Source organism: Polyodon spathula, chromosome 17 (assembly GCF_017654505.1).
Source record: "Polyodon spathula isolate WHYD16114869_AA chromosome 17, ASM1765450v1, whole genome shotgun sequence".
In the NCBI taxonomy this organism is placed as follows: Eukaryota; Metazoa; Chordata; class Actinopteri; order Acipenseriformes; family Polyodontidae; genus Polyodon; species Polyodon spathula.
In genome coordinates this window covers 32016249-32034986 of record NC_054550.1, presented here as the reverse complement: position 1 = coordinate 32034986, position 18738 = coordinate 32016249, and the positions used below count along the sequence as shown (strand labels likewise).

The window sequence follows — 18738 nt, the reverse complement described above, 5'->3', positions numbered from 1 at the left end:
GAACGCTGCATTTGAATCACAGCATTGCATTGGGCTATATCAAATTTTACCTGGCATCTGCAGGCATCTTGATGTTAAATTATTCAACATGAATATTGTACTGGAAGCAGAAAAGAAATAGATGACCTGCTGATGTGCTGTGAGATGAAAGGAAGCCTGTCAGCATGCTGTGATTGAGAAGGAAAGAATTATGGAGTGAATTAGGCCATAGCACCAGGGTCAATGTGACCTTTTCCCTATGATGGTATCTGCATCTTCACAGCACACAGGCATTTGTTTCCAAATCTCTTCTGAATGATGCCTGTTTCCTCACACCATGCACCTCGTTTGTGGATGTGCTACTTAAGTAAGGGTATGTCAACAATCTTCTCCCTAGGACAAGAAGGGGTTGATTCTATAATCTAAATACCACTGCCCTTAAACCTGTAACCTCTTTAATGATGTCAATTGAGGAGATCAACCAATTAACAGACCCCGTACTATAGTGTATGGCTTGCATTGTTAGTATGCATTAAATAGATACATCTGTGTCGAACAAGGATGTTAAGATGAAATATTTTTATCAATGCTTGGTTGGTATCAGTGACTTAATTATATGGTATGACTGGATTAATGGGGAGTGAATGGAAAACAATAGTAGCTGGTCTATAAATAAGGTAGTAGTACTGTAAAGAAGATGTAACCTAGTGCATGGGTTCCCCTTAATTAAGCACATCTAACAAGTTAAGCCCACAGTAATTTATGCCCAAATGACATTTATTACAACATTGTATATATATATATATATTTAAACTTTGTCTCTTTTAAAAAATTTTTTTTTTTTTTTTAAATACCTAGTATAGGTATATATTAAATACACAGTCATTGGTAAACTAAACATTTCAATACTATTTTAATTATTTTAGAAAACCTTTTTTTCTTTTTCTTTTTTAAATACGTCACTATGGAAACTAGATTACAAGTATGATTTATCTGCAGATGCAATTTAGTTATTGCTTATTGCTTTCCTCTAAATCTATACAAATTCAACATACGGCCATACAAGATTATTTATGATACAAAATGTACATATCTCTCAATAAAACTTCTTTAATGCTAATGGCAAACCCATTAGATATTTATTTTGTTTAAGCTGCATTGTATGTAGGTTTAATAATCCTGTGTTTCTTTAAGATACTGTATTGATTTTGGTTATCTTAGATAGCCCCCGGACAGAAACCAATTGAGTTCTCTAGGAAGTGAGATAGCAGCTGATGCTCTTAGAAAAATTAGCAGTGGCTTATTAATGGTTTCATACTCCAGTGCTTTGTCTTTGTTTTTCTTTGCAGGTTGAAGTAATGACGTTATTTGGTTGAGTGCAGGTTGAAGTAATGACGTTATTTGGTTGAGTCGCAGAGCAAAAAGAGTTCTGCCTCCTGACAGATTCTCAAATTGCTGCTCTTGCCTTTAGCACAGGTTGGAAGTATACTATAGCAGGTTTAAAAATAAAGAATTATAAATCACGTATGAGAAATCACTGACGATGTTATCTGGTGGATAGAATATACAAAAGTTCTAAATGCATTTTATGTTTAACAGTTGCTCAATAATTTCAACTGAGCTTTACACGAGATGACATCTCTTCAAACAATATGAGACACCCTACACACATTATACTCATGAACTTCAAACAATATGAGACACCCTACACACAACATACTCATGAACTTAAAACAATATGAGACACCCTACACACAACATACTCATGAACTTAAAACAATATGAGACACCCTACACACAACATACTCATGAACTTAAAACAATATGAGACACTCTACACACAGCATACTCATGAACTTAAAACAATATGAGACAACCTACACACACAGTATACTCATGAACATATAACACAAACTTCTGTGGCACATGGTTTATTATTTTTATTTATACCCAGCCTTTTTTTTAAAGGGCAACCGTTGATCTTTTATTAACATCTTGGTTGTACAAAACTTTATCATATCTATGCATGAACATACTGCTTTGCCTCACTTATAATGCTTACACACACACACACACACACACACACACACACATATATATATATATAATAATATATAATATATATATAATATAATAATATATATATATATATATATTATATATATATATAATAGGGCAGCTGGTTCTTTGAACTCGAATATATATATATATATATATATATATATATGTGTGTGTGTGTGTGTGTTTATTTTTAAATAGACAATTCTTATTGCTAATCAAGATGCAGCTAAAAAAAAACACATGTATCATTTTCATATGTATCAATCTGCAACATTGAATTACTTTAATTGCAAACCTTCCAGAACAACACATATTGTAGATTCAAACTGAGACATATTTCAAGAATAATTGCAAGAACTAAATTAGTCAGCCACAAATATTAACAAACAATATTTCTTTACTTCTAGACTAAAATTGACACAATATAATGCATTTGCTCACTGGCTTCCAGGGCAATTAAGGAAACAGAGCAGAACTTCATTAATCTGACTGGAAGTTATCATTACAGTGCTTTATAACTTTTTTCTGTTAGCCCATCCTGATGAGAAAACTTGTAGAAATCAGTGGACTCGATTGAAAAGGCATCATTCAGAATAGCTATGTGAACACATATGATTGTGAAGTTAAAGAAGTAAATGGGAGTTTACCGATTCTAAGACTTTATGGACACCCTTTCGTTTAAGTAATTAAGTATTATTAAGCGACTGCTATAAATATGTTATTAAATGTTCTGAAAACTGTTAAGAATGCATAACATTGCAATAACAGTAAACACTGCATTTTACATGTTTTATATACATCAACTTTTATAGTGCCACAGGGAAGCTGTGGGTGGGTAGATGAATAGATAAATATGAGTTTTATATCTAAAGATGCAGTTGTAATAAATGTAATTTGGGTATAAATTAACTGTAGGTTTTGCAAGCCATGGCCAATGGGGGTTCACTTAATTAATGTGTCTGGGTTACATCTTCCTTACAGTACCAGTGCCATATTAATAGACCAGCTTGTCTTGTTTTCCATTCATTCTTCATGTGCTGAAAATATTTAGTGTAGAATTGTTGTTCATCGTCTACATCCATTTTGGACTACACAGTGAGACAAAATTGAATAATATTGGTCAAATCACTGCAAGGCAAGAATCAAGTAACAGCTAAAGTGAGGTTATCCGGCTAATTGAGAATCCACGTCTAATGGATTCAATTTGCTTAACAGGATCTGATCTGGGTAAATAGATAGTTGCCAGCTAGCCAATCAGAATCCAGCGTATATTTTAAACTATAGTGTGACCTTTCATAAATGGAAGCAGCTATAGCGTTTATTCTAGATACTAATGCATCTCCATTTTACTTACTCACTCATCAAAATGTTTGCGTGGGTGTAAAATAGAAGAAAACAGATGGCTAAAATGCAACCAGAAAGAAGCAACAGACGGCACTTTAGTACAGCATTAGACATGCTGGATAGTTAGACCCCTATTTTCAACACAATGTTGAATGCAAATATATCTAGTTGTATCTATAAGAATCCTTATAACAGTTTTACTACAATTAATGTGAAGTGTTACCAAAATCTTTAAGTTGTGTAATTAGGGGGGACTCACGTTTTTAATAATTAATGACAGTCAAAGAATCCTTACCTCTTGTGGTTGAAACGGGCAATTTAATGTCTGTGTTCTTTGTATTATATGCTGTGTAGCATGTATGCTGGTTATGAGAGTGTGACTTTCTTTTAAAAAGTCTCTCCGGATCCTGGGTTAGTGGAAGTGGGCTTGTATTTAAGTTCCGGGACGAGCTTTGAAGCTCATTTCTGAAAGTTCACTTTCATCATCATTTAGGAAATCTGGTCAGTTGAAAACTTTATGAATCGCTTTCAAATTATACCCTGTGTTCTTTGTAAAGCAGGTTTTCAGTTTTTCCTAATTTCCAAGCTAAGGGAGTTCACTGAACAAATGTGATTTTTTTTTTTTAATAATTCATTATTTTATCGAGATGTCTGCAGACAGATGCATTAAGTTGCTGAGACTAACAATACAGATTTGACACCTCAAGTCAATTGACAAATGACATGAAGACAATAAAAAAATGAAGTTGCCATATGAAATTTACACATCCTCCAACAAGCATTAGGACAGGTGAATGCATGCAGAATGACTGGGAGGTGGGCACTAGTTGCACATAATCTTCCAATATTTGCAGAAGAACTTATGAAGCAGTGTGGTAGTTTGAATGTATTTCATCAATTTAATGTTGGTGTTTTCATATGGGTAGACTTTGTAAGGGTAGCAGTCATGTCCTTTTAGCAACATATATGAACTGAGGTAGGAGGACTTATTGCATAAGTTAATGAACTTACTTCCAGTACATTTCTTTTAATATGCCATTAAACTTCATAAGGAAACAGATATCTGATAACATGAAATCAATGTGTTAGATCAACATTCCATTAGAAGCATTATATACTGGCTCCCATTTAAACTCAATGTAAAAGTACAGACAATGGCATTGAATTGGGCTAAAAGGCTATTGTTTAGTCCTCTATACCAGAAACTGGTGTCTCCTTTTAAAAATCAAGCTAAGCCAAAGCAGCAACAATGCAGCTGATGAAAATGACAGTGAGGAAAGAACAGTTTTTGTGTGCACAAAGGAACTTAGAAGTTTGAACGGTTTCATATGCATATGTTTTTTCCTGATTTATTTAACAACATTGGTCCCTAAAGTGTAAATGGCAAATTGCAAAAGCCTTGTTAGACAAGTATTGTAGACTAGACTTTTGTAGGACATATAACTGATGTTAAACACTGTACCTAGTGCCCAATCAAAAAGAAATGTGTTTCTATAACAGCATTAACATAAATTGCTTGCACTCCTCTCTCTTCCTATCAAATAACTCATTAGCATCCAGTATGCTCAGCTGTGTATTAATTCAGCACCTTTATACAAAACATAATAATTATATATTATATGTAATAATAGATTTCATCCATGGTAGAATGCAAGATTTATTTATGTGTATAGGATGGTTGTTATAAACAAGTTGCACTTCACTCTCAAGCCCCCTTCATTGATCAAAGCCCTTGTATCTCGCTCTTCTAATGGACTTAACCACTAACCACTTGCACTGCTGGAATGTAATTTATTTGATCTGGAGGACCCTATGGCATTGGATCATCTGTCTGGAGCTTCTGGCCCAAAGCAGTATAGATGGATTTCACCTTCAGTAACTTGAATCCACTCCAAAATTAATTATCTTTGCCATCACAAACCATGTGTGTGAATAGCTTATTACTTAGCAGCTGCTTAATGATTAGGTTATTTCAACGAAAGTGTACCCCTGAATTCTTAGAATCAACAAACTGTTAAACAGCTGTTTGCTTCTTCAACTTCAGGACCCGTTAATAATCATTTACACAATGACTATTTTGCAGATTGTGACAGGGTAGTGTCACTGCCCAGGCTGGCTGCCAGCAGGAAATAGACCCAGAGACAGAAAGCTGCAGTTTTAAAGCACTGGTGTACACTTTACTAAACAAAAACAAACAAAACACAGGAACAAATCAACACGGCACGAGGGCCAAAACAAAGATTCAAACAAAACAAAACACTCTGGGCATTCGCCCAGTCCATTCACCCAACCCACAAACACGGCCCACAAACTCCTCCATCAAACAAAGGATTTTTTCCTTCCTTATATACATGTGGCCACTCCCCAATCAGTGTCAATTACTTAATTGGGAATGGATACATCTGTGATTGCCTGCAGGGATAAATTTAACCCCATCCCTGCCAACCTTAACCCCCCCCCCACGCACACACACTGTTTATAGCAGCAGGGCTTCTGCCCTGGGACACAGATAAATTAACAGGTTTATTTCAAATACTAAAGAAATAAAAGGAATATCATGCCACATTGTCAATGTGTCTTCTGCAATAGAGACCATCTGTTTGATAGTGGTTGCAGTTTCGTATCATGTGGTGAGGTAGGAAGCAAGCGGTGTTATCAGGTCATAGGGTGGAAGGCACCCCTGTCATTTTCCTCATTTGCATATGGTTCACTCTGATCACATCAAGTACTTGGCACACCAAACCTCTTGGCTACTGATGTCACTATCAATCACTGAACAGCATGTCATACTTACTAAATAAATTGAACTTTCCTTAAAGTGCTGCTTTCAAGCTCAAAGTCAAGTGCGACTCTACTTGAAAGCTTTTTTAATTATTATATTTTTTAATTTGAGTGCCTGCTCTGTGCCAAAATATAGACATTATTAGACATTAAAAAATATTATTATATATATACTGCATTTGGTTTATGCAGCATATAACTAGTTGAATTTTGGGATCTGTTATACTGGCTCAGAAGTTCTGAAAAAAAATGTAAACCCCCCCCCCCAAAAAAAAAAATCAATTAATTATTGAAAGATTTTAGAATGCAAAGACAGTTTGCAACTAGGAATACAAAGATAAGAGTGGGGACAGGCTTTGCTATGAAAATTATACAGCAGAGATTATGAATATATAATGTGTATTTCATATGCTACTAGAAACAGCTTACCTTAATTTAAATGTTGAAAGGTGTCCTCTTAAACCAGCTCTCTCATGACTGAATTACATAATCAACCAGCAATAGTCTAAATGACATACCTGTTGGGTGTTATGGTAAACCATTTATGGAACACTTTAATATTATAATAGTAATTATAGTAGCCAAGTGCATTGTATAATAATAATATGTTTAATACACAATACAATTTATACAAACAAATATCCATGCATTATATGATAAGTGGATCTCTACCACTCAGTTCATTGGTATAAAAGTCAGAAAGGGTCCATAGAGACAGCGAAAGTAATTAGCAATTACCATGAGGACAATAAAAAAAAAAAAAAAAAAACATATACTTGCAATATTTGTACTTACATTACAAAATGTAAAAGTTGTACTAATATGCCAGCCCCTTCATATTTGCTTGATGTACTTGATCTGTAATATAGTGAAAGTTCAAGGTCAAATCAAAGGAATTCAGTTAACTCATACTGCTATTTAATTAAGCTGAAACAGTACATAATGATGAACAAAACTGATGTCCCAAAGTCACAGCAATCAGAACAGGATAGTTCTGGGTCACCGCACACTGCAGAACAAAAGTTTGCCCTGTTGAATCTGTAATGTTCATATTGAATTGCAACCACTCTCAAAATTAACAAGAAAACCCAAGCCTCTGCCAAATGGCAAGTTCATCAAGCAAATACAAGATTTCAATATGCATTAGTACAGTAATACTTTTATGGGCACCTTCTTCTGCACTGAGCCAGGAAGTTCTGTTCCACTGTAACTGTCACAATCTGGTGCTTGTGATGGTGACAGCTCTAATTAAACTCTTCTCCGATGCATGCCTGCTATTGCTCACTTAATGACATCTCTCTTGCCATGTGCTGTTGGAAAGGACACAGCACCTTTTGGAAACTGAATGATCATCTCACGCAATGAGAATTGGTCTGACAATACCGCCTGTGTGTGTTTACTTTCCTCCTACCTTGCTCCCTGACAACCTTTCAGTTTGTGCCACAGAGAATGTCATGCACTGTTGGGCACCAAATCAGGTTTTTACCAGATATATAATGGCAAATATAGTGGCTTTACTGTCAATTTGTTGTCGCCTTGAATTACAAAATGCTAGTTGTATTTTAGTGTCTCCCACTAATATATTTTAAATCCAATGTTATTGTGTTTATACAGGCATTAAACCCTCTTGGATACTATGATGAATGTGAGGGTTGGAGTATTTCTGTTCAAACCTCTGTATTGAATGACATGTTTAAAAATGCTTTCTCGAATACAAAGCAGGTTATCATGGAGTGAGCAATGCCATTTTTTAATGGAAAAGATAAAAAACTTGAAATGGAAAACGAAAACATAACGGACATCCTTGTTCCTCTTCTCAATTTTAATCAACTGCAAAATTACATAATGAGTTCTAGTTATCTGTTCTGATTAGTTGACATTTCCTAGAATGGGCTGACAATTCATTCTGTCACATTGTCACAACTATGGGTAGTTATTCTCTTGTCAAATGGTACAGTGTACTTTGTTAAAGAAAGAATGGATGCACCATTCCATCTAAAGCAACCATCTTAATGAACAGAGCCATGACTTTCACCCTGCGTTATTTCAGCTTTTAAAGGAAACCATTATCAATGGTTTATAACCATGTGATAGCCATAGACGGAATTGAATTTAAACATCCCAAAGTACAATAGGTGGCTAAAAACGGTCCTCTTTATAAAAAGGTAATTCTGTTTATGGCTATTGCATGGTTATAAACCATCTATAATGATGCATTAACAAGTTATAACATAGTTATCATGCATCTATTATATATTTATAAAACATTTATAAGCAGCACATCAATAGAAAGTGTTACCATTATATCCTTACCTGATTAACACTGTGACTGGAGCATTGCAAGCACTGTTTGTTTCATGTATGATAACACGATTATAAGCTTTTATATCTGTGGTTTGGTTATGTCATTTTAGGTAGATTAAAGCTCATATCTTGTCAATTTGATCTTCATAAATTACATGCATGTAAATGTTCCTAATGTAGCCTTTGAGTGATTAAAGAAACAGGCTTGTAACCACCAGGTCCCCGGTTCAAATCCCAGCTCAGTCACTGACTCATTGTTTGACCCTGAGCAAGTAACTTAAACATCTTAAGACTAACCCCTTGTAACAGTAATAAATGAATTTGACTAAAGCATGAAATGATTCTGAACAACCCTGCATCTCCTTAAGGTGTACTGATTGTGCTCAGTCTTTCTTTCCATGGAAATTAGTGGTTTTTAAGAACCATCTCTGAGGCTGCTCTTGTGAATAATGTTGAAAAGTAAATGGTTATTATATATTTGGAAACTATGTTGTGTTTCTGAAAGGAGAATCCACCCTCTAATCACATACATACTATTGCCTTCACCTCTTTGCCATTTCTTTATTTGGTCCTCCTCCGCCCCTGCTTCCACCTTGCAGTGAGCCTGGTCCAGGGGGAAGGTGGCCCAGAGTGCCTCTAGTCCTGGCAGCTGGCATTAGCTGTCATCAATCAATAGTTATTACATCATAGTTTAGCCAGCTTACAGGGGAAGCTATCAAGCTCCAATGGACAAGTCATCAAGAATTGTTCATTTCAAATCTTTTGTGGTTGTCATTTCTGATATATATATATATATATATATATATATATATATATATATATATATATATATATATATATATAGAGATAGAGAGAGAGAGAGAGAGAGAGAGAGAGAGAGAGAGAGAGAGAGAGAGAGAGAGAGAGAGAGAGAGAGAGAGAGAGAGAGAGAGAGAGACCTTTGTGTTCTCTATTAGTTTAAAAGACAGCTATCTACAGCAGTTGTATGTGTCTGTGTTGGTGTTGGCAGGTAACTGGCTGCTGCAATGCAGTCAAGGTTCATTTAGATTTATTTCAAGTAATTTGAACCAATACATTCATCTAACTTGACAACTTGATAGTTTCTGTACTGTCTTAGTAAATCTGCTTGTCTGATCAGGTATCTGAACACTGAACGTTCCCCTTGCTGACTTGCTAGCCAAACAATTGTGGAAAAACTAAGAGTTGTGAAAATTCAGCCAAAAGACACAAGTCTGAGCACTCTACAGCCCTGGAACAGAGCTCACAAAGAGTTTGAAATAAGTTCAGCCAGTGAGATATAGCAGAATTAGAAGGAATCTAGAAGTGACTAGAATAGAAAGCACAACTTTTGCAATAAAAACAGGAATCAGAGCACTAAATGCCAAAAGCTGCCTAACAAAATGTAGCAGCATCCTTGCCTATATGATAAGGCCCCACAGTATGCCAATGGGAAGTGGTCCTTATCACTTGGTATGTAATGACAAGGCTCGAGAGATTGTGTAAACTGCACTTTGTAGAATTACAGATAGCATGTAAAGAAAAGTAGACATTTACAAGCAAGCACAGTGCATATGTTTCACCTGATCACTGTGAAATTGAAACAGTAATTTGGGAAATCAGCAAAACACATTAGTACAACTTAGTTTTGTCGACTCAATATATTTTATGAAATCTTTCAGCATAGTACAATACACAGATTCTAATGGCATGTATCATCCCACTGATACTGTCAACACCATGTATTCGTCTTAGACTTGCGAGTATTAATACTGAAGGATTTTTTGACGTCTTTATCCATCGCTCCAAAATAATAACCACAATTAGGAAATGTTCTTGGAAACACTGGTGTATGCATATTTTTTAAACATTTACTCCAGTCCGAAATTCATCTGTAGTGCTTGAATAAAGGAAAAAAAAACCAACAAAACTAGATTCAAACAACTACAGTATAAACCAAGGTCATTTAAACATGCTTAGGTTCTCATTTCTGTACCGTTGACATAGATTAATCACTTTGCAAATATACCACATTGACTTGGGTGGTTGGAATGTTTTCACAAGCAGGCTTTGACAGGATTATGAAAGCCAAAGGAAGGTGAGAAAGAAAATATGAATTGCAAATATGTACTGTAGTTTAGTCCAGGTGAAGGCTGACAGCAAAGCTATGTGGTCAATGCAATCTTGCAAGTACAAAATACAGTAGGTGGGAAATATGAAGCAACTGCCATTTGTGCAAAATGCCCCTCACATTTCGGATAAATGTGTCTTTCGTAACGTGTGAACGACATGGTAACTGCACTCTCTCTGCAGTGCATTTTCATTGGATAACACAACATATTCTCAAATAACAAATTCTGTGAAAGGGAGGCATTCAAATTAAAATCCAGAACCTTAACCTTTTCAGTCCTCTTAACGCTGTATGTTAACAGATGCCTCCGGAAATCAAGCTGGAACCTTGTGGGACTTCTAGATTCCATTCTGAGGTTGTATAAAAAATGTATTTGTCCAGTTTTCATGTACACTCAATAAATGACTTCTTTTTTTGATTATATAACTTTAGCTCGACAAAATTAATTCAGGGTCACATTGCGGCTACTTGACAATCTTCTGCATCGCTAATATAACAATCTTGACAACACAGACTTTTATAGAGGGTTGAGTGCGTCAGTGTCCAAAATTGTTTCACAAGGAACAGTTTAAAAAGTGACGACTCCAAGGAACAGATTACCCTGCTGATTTCCACCACCACCTTTTAATAAAGGGAGTTAAAGACAGGCGACCTGAGCATCCAGCACAACGTTTTCAAACACCTTGCTGAGTTTTCACAAGGCATAAATACAGATAGTTATTATGAGGCTAAACAGCAGGCAATTCTGCTTTGTCACGGCTACAATGAAATCAATAGACTAGGAAAAGACTTTTAAGGAACCATTCATCTGGCCAGCAGAAGGACACAGCGGTGCCAAGGGTGAGTGATATTTCTGTCAAAGGATAATGGCGTGACTTTGGAGGGCTGATAGACTGTAACTGCAGAGGAGGTCTAAACACTGCAGTGTATGGATATGAAGAATGTCTTCTAAGTCAGTGATATGTTTTGGCCATAACCAGCCAATGAGATTTGCTTTAGTACATCACTTGTCATTTCTTTAAAACTGTACTGTTTACAACCTCTGGGAATTGGAGTAATTTGTTTTGAGAACAAAACGTGTCTGGTAAATTGTGCTATGAGTAGTTCTTTTGCCTTTTTAAAATGCAGAAACACAGGCATCTGCAATTTCTATTCACTAGTCTGGTCAATGTGCCTCAGTCTGCCCTCTGTGGGTACACTGTTTGATTCAGAACCGGTTTCAATCTTAGCACCTCAAAATATACCACGGTTGTATTGGTTTACTCATTATGAGAACACCCTCCCCTCCCATCTGTAAAACATATCCCACATTAACCATCATCAAAAAAACAAACAAACATCCAACCCCAAAACAAAGTCCTGGCTATGCCACTGTCCCACACACATGTTATAGTCTCTTTTTTTTGCCTGCACTGCACATGCAATGCAATCAAAATACCACACCGTGTGTCTGAGGCACCAACTGTAGTTTATGTTTTCACTTCATCTCTACAATAAAGGGAGGGCTTTATTTATTGCTGTAATTTAAAAAGACTTTCCTTTATAGCATTCAGACCTCCCGGAGGATAGTTTTTCTAAATGCAGGTGTGCAGTGCCTCTGCAGTGCAGGCTGAGGTGGGGAAGGTTGATTGGTTGCAGATATTCGAAATCATTGAGCTGTTGTAAACAATCGATGTCCTGTGGGAGGCTCTTCAAAGGTGTCGGAGTGAAAATCTGCCCTGGACTTGCAATAGGGACGGACAGACAGACATATAGTGGCAGGGGAATTTCCTTTACTGTTGTTTTACAATATGCAAGAGGTCCATATTGGGATTTGCAAATGAAAGATTTTTGCCTGTCTTCAACAGCTGCTGCTGAAAAAATCTGCAGCTGACAAAATGCTGTCATTGCATTGCTGCACATTGGAGTTTATTAGAATATTATGCATTTTGAAGCTAAAGGGCATTTATACAAGTTACACTGTGCTTGCTTCCAACTATCAAGGTGTAAGGATTTGTTAAAAGAAAAAAAAGCCAAATGATTCATTTAGAATATCCAGTATACTGCTAAAACATAACGATGGGGAACGGATATCACTACCAGGTTAATTTAATCCCTTCTTTAACTTTTGATTTATATATTGCAATACATAATACAAACATATCAGATTCTCAATTCAGTAAACTACAAGAAGTCCATAACCAAGACAACCCCTTTAAAGGGGCTAACTCTATTCTTCTTACCTGTCAAGCATTTCCATTTCCTATGCAGTTCTCACAGATGCAGTTTTGAATGAAGTACACGTTACAGCAAACATGTATTCTTTATTTTAAATGATATCATTTGTCATGCTATACTTTACTTTTAGAATAACTGCTGACCCACTACAGATTTTCCAGCGTGAAAGTATGAGACACAAAGTATAATGAAAGGGATTTGGGAAAATTGTTCTCTACAAACAAAGCCTCTAGAAAAGCCGTGATACATAATTATTCAATTAAATAAGGAAACTCTTTTTATATTACATAATGGGAACTGCAGTTTGAATGTTGCCTCACTGCTACAATTCCCAGACCCGGAGGATGAAGATGAACAGGTGAGTTTTACTCAGCATGATAAGGTGAACTATAACCATTCGATGCTTCCTCCTTGACAACAGCCGTGCAAAGGCCCTGTGAGCCCCCAACCAGGATGGGCAACTCAGCACAACCAGGATTTAAACCTGCAATCTCCTGATCATTTACTGCTAAAATGAATAGATACTGTATTGTGCAAAAATGACTTATCAACGGCAACTTTCCTATGCTACTGGAAAGATTAATCAATCACTCTTGAGGTCTTGAATTCCAGTTTGGCTGCCTGTTGAGAGGTTTTCTTTAGTTAGCTGAAGCCTGATCCTTGTAAACTCATTCGAGAGCATTCCCCAAAGCCACTTATTTCACTTTCACTCAGTTTGTAAAGCTAATAAAGAGCAGCGTGCCGTTAAGAGGTTGAAATGTAAGCCTGATCGTGCTCATCTTGCCTGGAAGTGTAGAATACAGACATCATTCATATGAGAAGTTTCACTTCACTAACTCAGTAGGATTTTGGTTATTGGCATAAAATCATTTACAACCAGCTTCCCATTTCTTTCTCTGTTTTCATATCTTGGCTACACAGCTAATGACACCGCACACTACTGTTGCAAAACATGAGGAAGAGAAAAAGGAAGAGAAAGATTCAAAGAACAGTCTATTTTAAGGATTTACCTCTCCGTGGATCCAAAATCTGTCAATCTGCATGACACTAGATTGTGTGCAAGGATACAACTCTCTCGATTTAAAATATTTAACATGTGATCTGGTCTTCTTTACAGTTCATCCTCATTTCGTCTGCATATTTGAATAGCATATATTGCTAATTCATAAATGGGTATTTAAAACGATCTCCTTGGAAACAATAAATAAATAAATCATACAATAAAGAACAATATACGGAAAATATGATTTATTTTTAATACAGGCAAAGTCAATTGCCCACATCAGTTTTGCATTACAGTGCTCAACACAATGTACATGTAATATTTTTTAACAAAATGTGAGATGTTCAACTAGACAGTGTAACAATATATACAAAAAAATAAGGCAGGAATTCAATTCAAACTAATATCACTGCTATAGCCATGGTGGTGTTATCATTATATTAGCAATTATTTTCAATGACAGTGCAGGACTACAATGGCAGTGCAATGGTTTTATCCTGAAAGGCAACAACAGTACAATGGCTGCTACAATGGTGTGAGTAACTGGTGAAAAGGAATCACATTTGTTACATTTTAATATATTCACACACCAATGGCATCACAATGGTATGAACCAGCTGTGGAAACTGTGAAACATTGGTTCCATATCCATTGTGCTGCCATTGCTGGAAATTATGCAGTCTACTAATGGCTTTCCGAGGTTCTTCAGGGCAATACACTGGTATTATTTTGGTAAACCACTAGTATTTTTTCCAAAAAAAAAATCTTTTAGGTTATAGAAAAAAAACTGGTATATTTCACAATATATAATAATAATAAAAACACATCTTACAACATCCTTTACAGAAGGCGTGTAAACAAATTATCCTTCTTTTTCAACTGATTCTGCATTTATGTCATTCAGTCCACTAGACTTTTTCTTGAAAACCAAGACAGCAGTGAGCATGTCTGTTCTGGCACCTTCACTTACAAAGGAATAGAGAAAGGGGTCGGCAATGCAGTTGAAACTTGATAGAGCCAAGGTTATTTTGTAGGGCACAAACAGTCTCTTGGCAACTTCGCACATGTGTGGTTCGATTATGCTCCTAATCAGCATAACAACATGGTAAGGAGAGAAGCAAATTAAAAAAGCTACCACGATGCTTAAGAGCAACTTTTTAATTTTTATCTTATCATGATCTTGGGTGGCTATATTACTTTTGATAGCTTTGTAAATCCTTTGACAGCAAAATATCATTAGCACTGCTGGCAGCAGGAAGCCTATAAAGAACCGCCAATAATTAAGCTTAGCTTTCCATTCTTCCAAAGGATATTTGTCGTAGCAGAGCACATGGCTCAAGTTGTCATTGTGAGTCTCTTCACTCCACAATATAATAATATTACTTGACAATTCAATAGCCCAGATTAGTCCACTGACGTAAACTGCAGTTCTTACTTTTCTCAAAACATAGAATCTTAACGGATAAACAACCGCCAAGTATCTGTCTATTGATATGCAGCACAGGAAGGCTGCACTAGTATAAAAGTTTGTGTACATCAGAAAGCTGCACAACTTACATAGATGAGGCCCATGTGTCCAGTTGTCATGATGCATAGAGTAATCCACCCATAATGGCAAAGTCAGCGTGTAAAGCAGATCTGCCACTGATAAGTTGAAGAGGTAGATGCCAAGCTCATTTCCCCTTTTCATATGTTTGTAGGACACATATAGTGATAACGAGTTTGTTGGAATGCTTATCATAATGACAATGATATACACTAAAGGGAATAAAAAATTATCAAGATCATTCTTAATGAAACAATTTGTAGTATTATTCAAGGACATTGAAACAGGATCTTCTGGTTTCCAATCTTCGAGGAAATGTGTAAAATATAGTGTTTTTCCCGCCCGACTTCTGGAACAAAAACAGATAAAGCAGAGGAAGTATCCAAAGAAACAATTGCAGAATATGTATAAATACCAACAGTGTAAAAACTACAGTAATTATTATTACATAGAGAAAAAATGATCTATTCTGACTGGCAACACTATGCTTCCAGGGTTACAAAGTATTGTAGAATTTGTATATACCAAATACAAAACTCAGTAGTAAATACAGATATCTGTGCTATTAAATACCAGTAAATAAATAAACATACATCAGAGAAATCAATTAGAAAGTTGATACCTGTTTCTTGTCCCTTATCGCTTGCCCTTTCTGCTGCTAAAACTGCCTTATCGCCATGTTGGTCTAAAATAAGATTTTAAACACCACTTCCTTTAAAAACAACAATATGTCAACAAGCATACATTTAACAGACCCATTTGTTTCTGTACCTGCCTTCAAAACAAAAACATGTTGTCATTGCATGTATTAAGTATCTTTTAGGATTTCTAAATGTCATAGTTTCATAATGAAATACATGTCTTCTAGGTTAACGTTTTAAAAAGGAAATGACTTCAATTATTTTCACTCACCTTCTCCTGAACTGTTGATGTTGGTTCTGCTGTTCCAAATCTTATAGATAACCGATCCAGTTTATTTTATCCATATCCATATTTTATTGAGTGTATTCAGCAAACCAGATAATTTAACGTTAACATTTGGGACAATTTAGAGGAACAAAGAAAAGAAAGAGACAAAATGAGGAAGCGTTGCATATTTTTTTCAGATTAGTAATGCAAATGTGTTGTTTGAATTGCACACCCTTCCGTTAAAGGGTTTGACCAAAGACTGACCTACAATTTTGAAAACATGTTACAAGAAAACAAACTGGCAAATCGGTTCAAGACCATGGTGCATGTCCTAATTTTGAGTTTTACACATTGTAACTTTGGAGGGTGCAACTTTGCATTCTTCCTTTTGTTCTGTAATTGAACTTTTCAAGATCTTTCAGATAGTGTAAAGTATATATCTCTTCAACAGTGTGATTGCGATGTTTGACAGTGCTATATTTTATTGAATAGAATTCTGTGGTGTTGCACACATGCAATGAATAGAAGTTCTCACATGGCCTGTTGTTTTAGCCTGTTGCAGTATTTCAATATTAAGACTCATCCTGCTGATACATAACCTGCTCATTCTTTTATGATCAGCTTTTGTGAGATGTGTGTGTGTGTGTGTCTATATCTATCTATCTATCTATCTATCTATCTATCTATCTATCTATCTATATATATCTATATATATATATATATATATATATATATATATATATATATATATATATATATATATATATATGGGGGTGGAATTTATTTTTATTACTAATTTGACAAACTCAACATGAATTGTCCCTCCAATCATTTAATTCTAACTAAATACTGTATTGTATACTGTATTGTCTCATTTACCTCATTTACTGTACAAAGGGTGCCATCTGCTGGTAAATGACAATACAGCAAGGAAAGTATTTGTAACTTGAAGTGCGAATTGGAGACATACTATAGAGCCACAATCTGTTAGCACGCATGCACGCACGCACGCACACGCACACATAGTAAGATGCTGGTGGCCATATTTGGAGAGGAAGGGCACTGCATTCACCTGTTCTGTGTTGTCCCTGTGGTTAAACAAGTCCAAATATTATGTACGGTTCATTTTATGGTCTGAATTGTCAATAGACATGGTATGTCTTTAATTTAAAGCTATAAAATATGTTCATACAAAATAAAGGTTGTATGTCAAGTCAGTTTTAGTCCAAACTACAGTGAACTGTGCTTCTTTAGACTGATAAAAACAAGCATAATTATGTATTATACCCAACACTTTAAAAAAAGGCAACTCTTCCATCTACTTGTATACAGATCTTACAGATTAGGACCTGCACTTTGGCTGAACTTTCTGAACAAATCATACACCTTTGCGTTATTGTTTACTGGACAGTGGGTCTTTGATAGTTGTTTTCCAAATATTTATATATTTGCATTGAAAAGCCAACATAAGAACAGCAGGTGCAATGAGCAGATGATAATGATCAAGTTTGCATATACATGCGTGTGAAATCTGTACACCCCATTTACTCATTTATGGTATGAATTACATGATCAGGTATATGACCCTAGATGGCATTATTTACTAGAAATTGTATTTCTCATGCAGAATACAATATGTTTTAGGAGAATTGGAGAATTACTTTCCTTAGATGACGTTATGTATCGCCTTAACAGCTCTGCAAAATCTAGAACAGTACAATACGGACAGTAATTCAGTCAAATTAGTATATACTGTTATCTGAACCATACAAACATGAATTGTCTGGGCTTTTAGTTTATGAATTGATACTCTCCAAATTATTATTTAATCAAAAATCACTGCTTTGGGATTGTTCAAGTTCACCCAGATTTCATGGCTCAACACATGGCATTTGCATCTTCAGATTCAATGGTGTACACATGAGTTACTAAGTAATGTTGAGCGTCTGAGCTAATATAAAGCTGAGTAGTTAATTAAACAGCAAATATTTCATGGTCATTTATGGTCTTTCTTACTGTTGTTAACAGACTTCGATTTGCATGGTACTGTTCCTTCATTACCTAAAAGCCATGCTTATCTAGAATGATATGGTCCATATTTGCACTAATAATGCCACTAGTGTAAAGGGGTGGATTCAATCAAATGGCGCTATATTCAATCAAAACTCCACACCTAGATGGACATGCCAGAGGAAATAATGTTCTAAACAAGACCTCTCTATAAAAAACTATTTTAATATACAATGTCTTCTAGGGTTTTCATTGTCTGCTTTAGGCAACCACAAACTGGGACAGTTTTGGCCAGAATGTAACCCCATCAGGCCCACTTTGACATTCTTATAAAGATTACTGGCAGGTGTGTCTCATTCCCCAATTCTGTTACACCTCTCTACGTGCAAATTAACTTTCATCAGTGATCTCTCTATCTCAATGCCGCATGTGGCATTTGTACACAGCAGAGGACTG

The 18738-nt window shown here is 35.7% G+C and overlaps 1 protein-coding gene across 1 annotated transcript; it reads right to left on the bottom strand.

The window, feature by feature from the left end:
- Positions 1-14047: 14047 nt before the first annotated feature.
- On the bottom strand, positions 14048-16494 carry LOC121330206 (G-protein coupled receptor 4-like). Its single transcript, XM_041276547.1, has 3 exons — positions 16276-16494; positions 15986-16048; positions 14048-15712 (listed from the first exon to the last, which is right to left on the bottom strand). Exon 3 carries the CDS (start codon positions 15556-15558, stop codon positions 14680-14682), a length of 879 nt encoding a protein of 292 aa, XP_041132481.1. The 5' UTR covers positions 15559-15712; positions 15986-16048; positions 16276-16494; the 3' UTR covers positions 14048-14679.
- Between the last annotated feature and the right edge of the window lie 2244 nt (positions 16495-18738).